The sequence below is a fragment of the Heliconius melpomene genome, chromosome 10 (assembly GCF_056956725.1).
Source record: "Heliconius melpomene rosina isolate 202511_hmr_F chromosome 10, ASM5695672v1, whole genome shotgun sequence".
NCBI classification, from domain to species: Eukaryota; Metazoa; Arthropoda; class Insecta; order Lepidoptera; family Nymphalidae; genus Heliconius; species Heliconius melpomene.
In genome coordinates this window covers 7,255,147-7,264,821 of record NC_140398.1, presented here as the reverse complement: position 1 = coordinate 7,264,821, position 9,675 = coordinate 7,255,147, and the positions used below count along the sequence as shown (strand labels likewise).

At 33.6% G+C, this 9,675-nt stretch overlaps 1 protein-coding gene across 1 annotated transcript in view; it reads left to right on the top strand.

Moving 5' to 3' along the window:
- The first annotated feature begins 2,481 nt into the window (after nucleotides 1–2,481).
- Nucleotides 2,482–9,675, top strand: part of Corin (corin serine peptidase) — a 68,691-nt gene continuing 61,497 nt past the window's right edge. The window contains exon 1 of the mRNA XM_085191936.1: nucleotides 2,482–2,570. Coding sequence (XP_085048062.1) covers nucleotides 2,555–2,570 — 16 coding nt within the window. The 5' untranslated portion in view covers nucleotides 2,482–2,554. The remainder of the gene's footprint in view (nucleotides 2,571–9,675) is intronic.

Here is a 9,675-nt window from a genome sequence, read left to right as displayed (position 1 = left end):
GAAATGAAGTACAAATATAGGATTATAATTATCTTTTTCTATGACAGATCCATAGTTTATATAAGACAGAGCAAACCTAATGTTTAGACACTGCGTTACCCACACTCCAATTTTATTGCTGCCAATTATATTTTCAAACTATCCAGATTCGGTTGTGGACGCCATTGAAATATACTGACAAAACTTTATCCAAATCGTTCTAGGCATTTAGAAGAAATAGGGTGACAAACACACGTACAGAAAAATTATATATATAACTTAAAGTCAAACTAGAGTATGAACGCGAGCGTCAGCTGCTAGCGTCATGTTTTATATAAGCTTGTTCATTTTTTTACGCTCCTGTGAATTATTTAGCTGAATTTAATAATATAATAAAAGTTAGTGTAGAAGGGAAAGGGAAGTAATTTAATTGTCAACTCCCTCCGGAGATGTTATCGCCTATTCAAAACGCTGTCTTATCTCATAAAGCAGGGTAGGCAGAGGGAACTTAGTGTAAAGGCACTCGGTTGCCCACTCTCTGCTCAATTTTCGATACCTTGTATGTGAATGGTGGATGAGAAATAAATTAATTATATACTCGTATTAAGTATTCCAAAATATTTTCGTTTTCCTTTTTTCTTGTTCAGCCCAAACTGAAACTATCTTGTAAATAAAAAACAATTTCATGAAATGCGCCAACCGGAAATAGAATCTGTATACTATTTAGTTTAAATAGTTAATTCTGTCATAGTACTGTAGTGCAGTTGACTGAAAGTTTGTCAGTTGTTGATATTTTATGGTAGCTGGAGCGTTTCCAGTTTTACTGTACTTTTATTTTAGATAAATTCTAGTTTAAATGAGTGAATCTAACATTATTTATATTTTTATATTATATATTTTATATTTTTTTTGGAATTTTTATAATTTTATTTCCTTGTAACCTCCTAGTAACGAGCAAATCAACATGCACTGCGTTCAGAAAACAGTATTATGGATTTGATTCCCACTGTGCACTGGTAACAAGACAAAGCTTGACGTTGAGTTTCGCCACTCAACGCCCAATGTCTCGAAAATTGGGCTGGAAGTAGTGAACAGAGTGTTGACTTTCGCTCTCCCTGTTATATGCGGGATGAAGCTAAATAAAATATAATTTATATTTGGTGAAGTATACGGAATCGTAGAAAGGTCATAAATTGCAAAAGTCAGAAGCCAGATGACTGGAAAATATAAAGAAAAAATCTTAGCTACATTTGAAACATATTATTTTCATGCTTTTAGACCCAAATATATACTAATATATAAAAAAAGAATACGATGTCCAGCGTTGAGTTCCCCCACTCAAAACAATGTCAATGTCTCTAGAACACGGTGGAAAGTGGGGTGTCCCTCATTTAGACTTAGACTATTTTCCGGGATCCCTTTGGCTACCCTGTTGTGTGCGGGATACAAAAGCTATAAATACTCATATCATAGTTTCACAAAACTCTCATATTATATGCATCAAGGGGGTCGTCTCTAGAAATGTGTAATCGCCGTACAAAAATGCTACACGAGGCAAGGGTTTCCACGAAAAAATGTTTACCCCACACAAAAAGGTTCATTATACTGGTAGCGTTCCGGATGGAAGACTCGACACGCTAAGAAGTGTGATGAAACTGTACAATGATATTTCAGAATTTGAAACTCTTGTGTGCCTTTTATATGGGGATTGTAGAGAAAATTGTTGACAAAATTTTTATTTGTGAGACACTTATTTGTAATGTTTTGTTTTTATGTATTTTGTTTTTTTTGGGCCGTCTTGGTGTAGTAGGTGCAAAAGCGGGACGGTTATGGGTTCGATTTCCAGTCTGAGGAATGATATATTTAAATATTTTAATTTCCTCGTTCTGGCTACGTGGCAAAGCGCGGTTGAGTTCGCCAGTTGACACTGAATGCCTCGTGAATTTGAAAATAGTGAAACATTGTATTTTTTTGCTTCACGCTGGAGTAAGCTTAGTGACAAGACAGTCCCTTGTGTACTTTTGGCCTAATTCGATAAATTTTGTTAAATGAAATAGAATTTAAAACCACGCTTCCTGCTACCGATGAAGAGAAATAAAAATAATGTATGCCCTTAAGACAGAATAAAACACGCAACCATCGCGCTTAACGTCACATACTATCCCAGTGAACCACGATGATCTTATTATTTACCTCACACTGTATCCTGCAAATAGCAGGGTAGACAAAGGGAACAAGGTAACCTAGTGTTAAGACACTCCATTCCCTACTTTCCGCCGAATTTTTGAAGCATTGCGTGTTGAGTAGCGGAAACAAACGCCGCAAATGAATATAATTAATTTCTCCGAGCAAGTATCAAACCCACAACCATCCCATTTACAATCAAATATTTGATGAGAAGACGATTTATATATCAGTAAGTTCTCTTACCAAAAGTTTGTCCCATTAATTCTCACAAGCAGAGAGCATGTCAAATTAAACTCAATAATTCTTTGCAGGTAACGCAAGCTCGCGATGTTCACCGTATAATTATAGGCTGACATATCTTGATAAATGAAAACAGCGGGCCACAGAGATGGCCTCTTTCAAAGGTAAGCCAATATCTACTTTATTTGCACCATCATAAGGTTTATATTATAGAAAACTGATATTTAATTAATTTCGGTTGGATTTTTGACTTTATTTCTCTAAAAATAACATCGGTTTTCTTATAACAATCAAAGTATGAGACTTACCCTTGTTAATATGTAAGAAAAGTATGCAAGTAATTCGAAGTTATTTTAAAAGGGATAGAAATAAGGGACCAATTTCATTAAGCTGGTGTGATTTAGTACCAATATAATTTTACTTGAATTATATTTTTGAGAAATGTACTAACGTGGTTACAGGTTCAATTTGCTTGTAAAAATTTTTAAGAGGCGTTAGACTAGTTTGCATTAGGGAAATCTTCTGACTTCGTATTAGTAACATGCTAATATTTACAGCTTAATATACGCATACTATCCTAATACATTGTATAGATACGGTTGTGTGGATGTGGCGTTGGACACATTTTCCATATTTATTTTTATCACGCCGTTAACGGAGGTAACACTAACACTAGGTTCCCACTGCCTTCCCTACTATATGCACGATACATACAAAAATGTCACAATAACGTTGTGACGTTATTTCACACTATATACTTTTATGAATATTAAAAAGAAATATTGAGACACTTACAAATTTATTTATAGAAGATTTTATGTTAAATTTAAATTATTTTTAATATTTTCGTTTTTTTAGCTTCACTCCATACACGTGCACACAGCAAAGTAGGCAAAGGGAACCTAGTTTTAAGACTACTCCGTTCCACATTTCCCGCCGAATTTTTCGAGGCATAACGTGTTGAGTGGCGGAACTCAACGCCGGACCTTGATGCCAGGGCGAAGGAATGAAAGTAATAATAAATAATAATTAATTTTCTCGAGTGGAGATCGAACCCACAAGCGTCACATTATAGTTACAACCTAGTGCCCCTGCGCAACAATGGCCTCCACATATGTTAAAATGTATGTACAAATTATATAACAATAAATTTAAGCGGGCGAAGCCGCGGTTGGGTTGCTAATTATAATGAAAAGATAATGTTTAAACAAGAATAATATCCAACGAAAATGAAGTTGATTAAGAAAGCTTCCGCTACTGATAATCTTAGAGCCAAGAAGAAAACTTTTGTTTACGAGTTTTCATTTTCATTACGATTTAGTGTAAAGTGAAATTGGGTGTTTATTTACTGTTTTCAGTAAATAAAGGATTGTTATTCTGAAAGTATAATGTTTTACAGGACAATTTAAATCACAAATGGATTTGAGATCTATCGTAGCGCAGCGGCACTGTGTAAGACTATAAATACGAAGGTTGTTAATTCCATTCCTGCTCGGAAAAAATCAAATATAAACAAGTATCAACTAACAATCAGAGTTACCTCAGTTACTTACAACTTTTAATAATATTCATGTGGATAGGACATAAGAAAAACAGTTAAAAATGAAAAAAAAAATACAAACATTATATTATTATACGAATATGGAAACTTTCCCCAAACCGATTCGATAAGCATCGGAACCATCAATAATCGAATTGTACGCGAACCAGTAGCTCATAATGGAGTTGTGTTCATTAAATTATAGCTTTTGACAATTCCCGAAAGCAAGTGACAATTCATGTTGTTTTTCGTATGTAATGTATAATTATGTTATTTTTTTTTGTTTTATGTAAAACAATATTCTTATTAAATAAATTAAGCGACAATTGTTTTTTGTTGGTAGGTAGCTTTAAAGCGTAATTCAACGCCGCGGTATGTCTCAATAGATAAAAGGTATTTTAATTATAACAAAATATTAGGCATTGCTTGTTGAGAAGCGGATCTCAATATTATTTATTTATATATAATTCGCTTCCGTATTTACGTATTTTACAGAACGAATGTTTAGCTTCGGGAATTAAGTTTTACTTGAAATATATTGAACTTCAACTCCGCATATTTGATTTCAAACTTTTAGTATGTTCAAGTTAAACATACGTATGTAAGTGACTGGTGTAAAATGTATTGGATTCTGTCACTGAGTAAATGGTTTATTTGGGAGGACAAAATAAGATTTAAGACTACATACTACACATACTTTTTGGCTATTAAAAAAATATAACATTCCTAAAATAAAATACCTAAAATAATATAATAAAAATACGCTTCTTCGCTACCAGGAAAATGGATAGGATATACAAAGACTAAGGGTCCTGACTCTACGCCTTAACTAATAGACGTCCGAGGGTTTCGTCTCTTCATCATCAAACCAGTTCTATGGCACCATATAATTATTTTGTCTGTGTGTGTGTGCTTATGTATGTATTTGGAATTTAGGTCTCGTATTGTTAGGATTTATTAAAATAAGATAAGATAATTTGTATCCAGTAGTATTATATTGTATCCAAGATGGCAGCCATAAACAAATGGCAGACTACACATTATTGCTCTTAAGACGTTCTTAATATACATATCAAATGAAAGGGCTTAGCTAGAAGAATACAATACACTAAAATAAATTAATAAAGAAACATAGAGTAAACAAAATATGTATATATATGTAACTAAGTTTATTAAAATCTATTTTTAAGTAATAACTTAACTATAAAAAACATGCATGTCGTGTAGCGTAACTCAACGCCACGCTTCGTCAACTGGAGCGGAAAAATTAAAATTACTTATAATCTAACCCCCTCTCCTAATGAGGATAGAACCCACAGTATCCATATTTACAATCATACGCTTTACCACTGCGGTACGACGTCCTATAAGTATACAATTTTCATATTAAACTCAACAGCACTCCGTCTCTATATTTCACAAGCACAAGTACATCTAACTGAATGTTTAAGTTGCAAACATAAGTAATTAGAGGCGAGCCTGTAACTTGTAGCTCGGTCCTCGTTTACTTTGCTAAGTTGAACGATATTATCCTGTATTATTAAGTTTTAGAAATGTTGTGAAGAGGTCGCCAGTTCGATTTAGGTTGAGGTAAAATTTAAATTGTTGCACAACATCAGTGATTTTAAAAGATTTTAACAATAATTTAAAGTAACTAGAACGACGAGTAAATAAATAGATATGTTTCTTTTCGTCAAGTGGGAATCGAACTCACAACTGTCGTATTTACTGTCAAACAGACTGTACGACGATGGCTTATTAATACGAGTAAACAGTACGAGACAAGAAAAATAAGTCATTGCCAATGAATAAAAGTCACTTTTTGCATTATAATCAATTTTAATGACCGAGTACTCCCTAGAGATAGAGAATAGATCGTTAGAGCTAAAGAGTTTTATTATTAACAAGCAGTTTTCACTTTAAGTAAGTACAATACCTACATATATATTTCAAATAAATAATAACTACCTATGTATACTAAGAAGTTCAACTGTTTCTATAATATATTCAATTCCACTCGACTTCAAGAAGTCAAAGAGCGAGTGGTAAATAAAATTTCAGAGTAAAAGCCTTTTTTGGAATACAAGTGTTACATTTGTTCGCTTCACGTTCAAACTTTGGTACTAGTTTAGAGAAGACAAGTTTTTGTTAGTATGTCGCAATGAAATAGTGTCTGACTGGGAACAAAGTGGTTGTGGGTTCGATTAACTCTAAACAATCAATTCTTTACAATTTGCTCACTCTGGTTGCACTAAATTGAGTTCGGACACTCAAAACAGAGGAACGTAGTGTCTTGACACTTACTTGTACATGGTTATCTTGGAAAATAATGCATGATTAACCGTAAAGATAGAATCAAATGTATTTATATAGGTATTTAATTAGTTAAAAGTAAAATAATTCATATTATAATATTTATAGGGCTATATTTTTCTTTGACTTGCAATAAATTAAAGAAATTTATTTTAAATGATTATTTAAAAATATTAAGGATATTGTGGCATAGTCTGCAGTGGAATAGTAGCACAGATTCGGACTGTTAGAACGATGGTTGTGAGTTTAATTATGTACATTTCTTCTGCCTAGTAGCTAGATAAAGCGCATTGCTAAGTTCCGCCAGACATCTTGCAATACAAAACGGGCGAAAAGTCTAAAATGTATCTTCACACTAGGCTTTCTATGCCGACATAAAAGCGAGAATATGAAAAAATGAATCGTAGCGCTCAAATCTTATTTACAAGGTTTCAGGCATTCAATCTCACACGAAATTTTTTTGGACGCCTGCCATGGAGTTGAGTAAGGAGCCTACTGTGTATTCAGACATTTTAATTTAAATGTCATAAGATATATATATAAAAAAATCTTATGGTAGTTTTTATCCTATATCTTATAAAACAAAGTCGCTTTTCGTGTCTGTCTGTTGTTTCTAACTCTTCTTCGTCTAAACCACCCAACGGATTTTTATGCGGTTTTCACCATTAAGTCGAGTATTTCTCAGGGAAGGTTTATATATAGTTTATTATTTGTACATTCTTATTTAAATTAACATAAATACGATAAATGTGTATAAAGTCCTACCCGCTGAGACACTTTCGCGCATGCGCTGCTTTAATGGTAAGTACTACATGAAAATAATGTACTGGAGTATTGTTCTACATGATAAGATCTACAAAAAAGTCAGCGACAGCATATTTTTATCTTTTAAGGATAACGTGTAGTGATCATATTTCTGTCTAAAAATAGTAATTTCAATATATTTTTTATTGTGAGGGATATTTTTCCATAATGGTATTAATCCTTATCCTTTAAAATATTTTATTAATTTTCTACGTTAAACGAAGATACAATTTGCTTTTTACAATATTTCGAAATTGCGAATAGTATTACAGAAAAACGCATTTAATTGTTGACACATCCCGCCGTTGACACATCAGCTGTATGTTACTCAAGTTTCACTTATCCCTTACTCTCAACATATAAATAAGTACATTAGTTACGTTGGCCATTTAATGTAGACCAAAACTGTCTTTTACTGTTTTTCATTTTAATAAATACTTTCGAAGTTGTTACAATATCAAAAAAATCCTTGCTGCGAAACGGCTCGCCACTCGCCATGCGTCCGCCGTGCCCGCCTGCCTTACACGCATCGGTGGTTCAGTGGTAGAATGCACGCCTGCCACGCGGGCGGCCCGGGTTCGATTCCCGGCCCATGCATTCTATTTAATTTTCCTCACAGGCAGCCACGTCGTGATTGCTTTTCATCAGGGACAGAATACCCCCTTCAGCATTAACCACAAGGTCGAAAAAAAAAACCCGGCTGCCTCTATAGCAACGAAGATTTAGTTAGATGCGTTTGCACGTATTGGATAATTGGAGTTGAATGTATTATTTCAGCGCGATATATTTGGTTTCATATTTTTTGTAGTAGTTATTAGTAGGTAGGTTTTTGTTTATAATTTCTTCCGTTTAAAAATAGTCATTTAACTATCTAAAAATAGTCATTTAAATTTATTTTAATAAGTACTTGAAAAGATTAGTAGCATAGATTTAAAATTACGGTACCTACTAAAAATCCTTGCTGTGTAAAACAATTGGAAAATCCTTATTGAAACTACGAAAATGCGGGTTGCATTAGGGTTTAATTATTTTTTACATTATCTTAAGTGCTTTGCAAACATACATTATATGAATAATCCAGTAGTAAAAGCGGGCGAAGCCGCAAGAGGGTCGCTAGTTAATAAATATTAATTAACATTATTAGGTCGAATTGTAACTATTTCATAAAACGCAAACAAAAATATGGTATCATCTTGGTCTGTTGATGGAGCCAGTGGAACTCTTCAGAGGTCACTAGTAAACCATTCGAATTTAAGCATATAATATAAGTTATAGCTCTTTAGTACATTCTTCATACAGTATGTGATTGTATGACGAAAACGTGAAAGAATTCTATTAAAATTATATGTTTTTTACAGTATATTGATATAATTATTTTATTAATTAATTCAAGCTGAAAAGTATATTATATCATTAATAATAATTTACGGTTAATGTTGATTACTCAGGTTTTTGCTAAAAAATCTAATTTCTCGGTATATTCCTGAAGCAAGTAGGTCAAGTTCGATAGAAGGGATCGGCGGAGAGGGAGATAGATTTAACGAAATTGAACCCAATATTTTAGCTATAAAGTTTATATTCCTCTGTCCCTACAGAATTACGAGATAGGCCCGACATTATATAATGTAGAAATAATTTCTCAAGATGCCTCACTTCTCAAAATATACGTGTTTATGTTGGAATGACAAGAAAGTAAAAGCTTAAAGTTTTTAATGTCATGGTTATTTTTTTTGTAGCTTTACGATATATCTCGCGTAAAACAGGGTAGGCTGTAACTGTAATCTCGATGGTTGTCGATTCGATTCCTACTTCAGGGAAGAGGGAAGCTAATCTCTCCGCTCTGGCAAGACAAACTACAGCGTAGAACACCGCCACTTAATATGCAGTGCCTTGAAAATAACTTGTACAAAGTGTTTTATCACTGGGTTCCCTCCATCTACACTGCTATACAACGGGAAACTGCGTGAAGCGTGTTCCCATTCTACCATGTCCACGAGCACTATAAAATATTAATTGCTCGAGACACGTGGAATCTTACGTTAAAAGGCGATAGAACTCGTTCAAATGAAAATTCAATTTCTAGAGAGTTTTGAGGTAAAATTGAATTTAAATTTTCAAACGGCCAGCCGTATTACAGTTAAGCGGGTTCTGTACAATTTTGCGGATCCTCATTTTTTATGCTGTTTCTGAATTTCGTATTGCTTTTATTATTATGCTGAAGTTGTAATAAAAATAGTATATTTTACTATGAAATTTTTATTATATAGTTTCCAAAGTTGTATGAATTGTAAATTGTGGAGTTTGTTATCAACCTCTTCATATATATCCTCCGGGGGGTCTTCATGTCTTCTTGTGTGACTTTCCTGCAGTACCGTCGATATCGTTTTCTAGAACTCCGTCTACTTCTCTTACCACTCACTTTTGCTTCACGAATATTTTCTTCCATTCTCTCGACGAGCAGAAGCCACCTGTAAAAGTAAACATCCTCGCTAGTATCTGCCATTTTGTGTATCTTTTCTTTTCATTTTCTTTTCATTTGCGGAAATAGTAACAAAATAAAAAATGAGGCCATCGTGACGCAGTGGCACAAGGGTGTGACTGTAACGCGACGG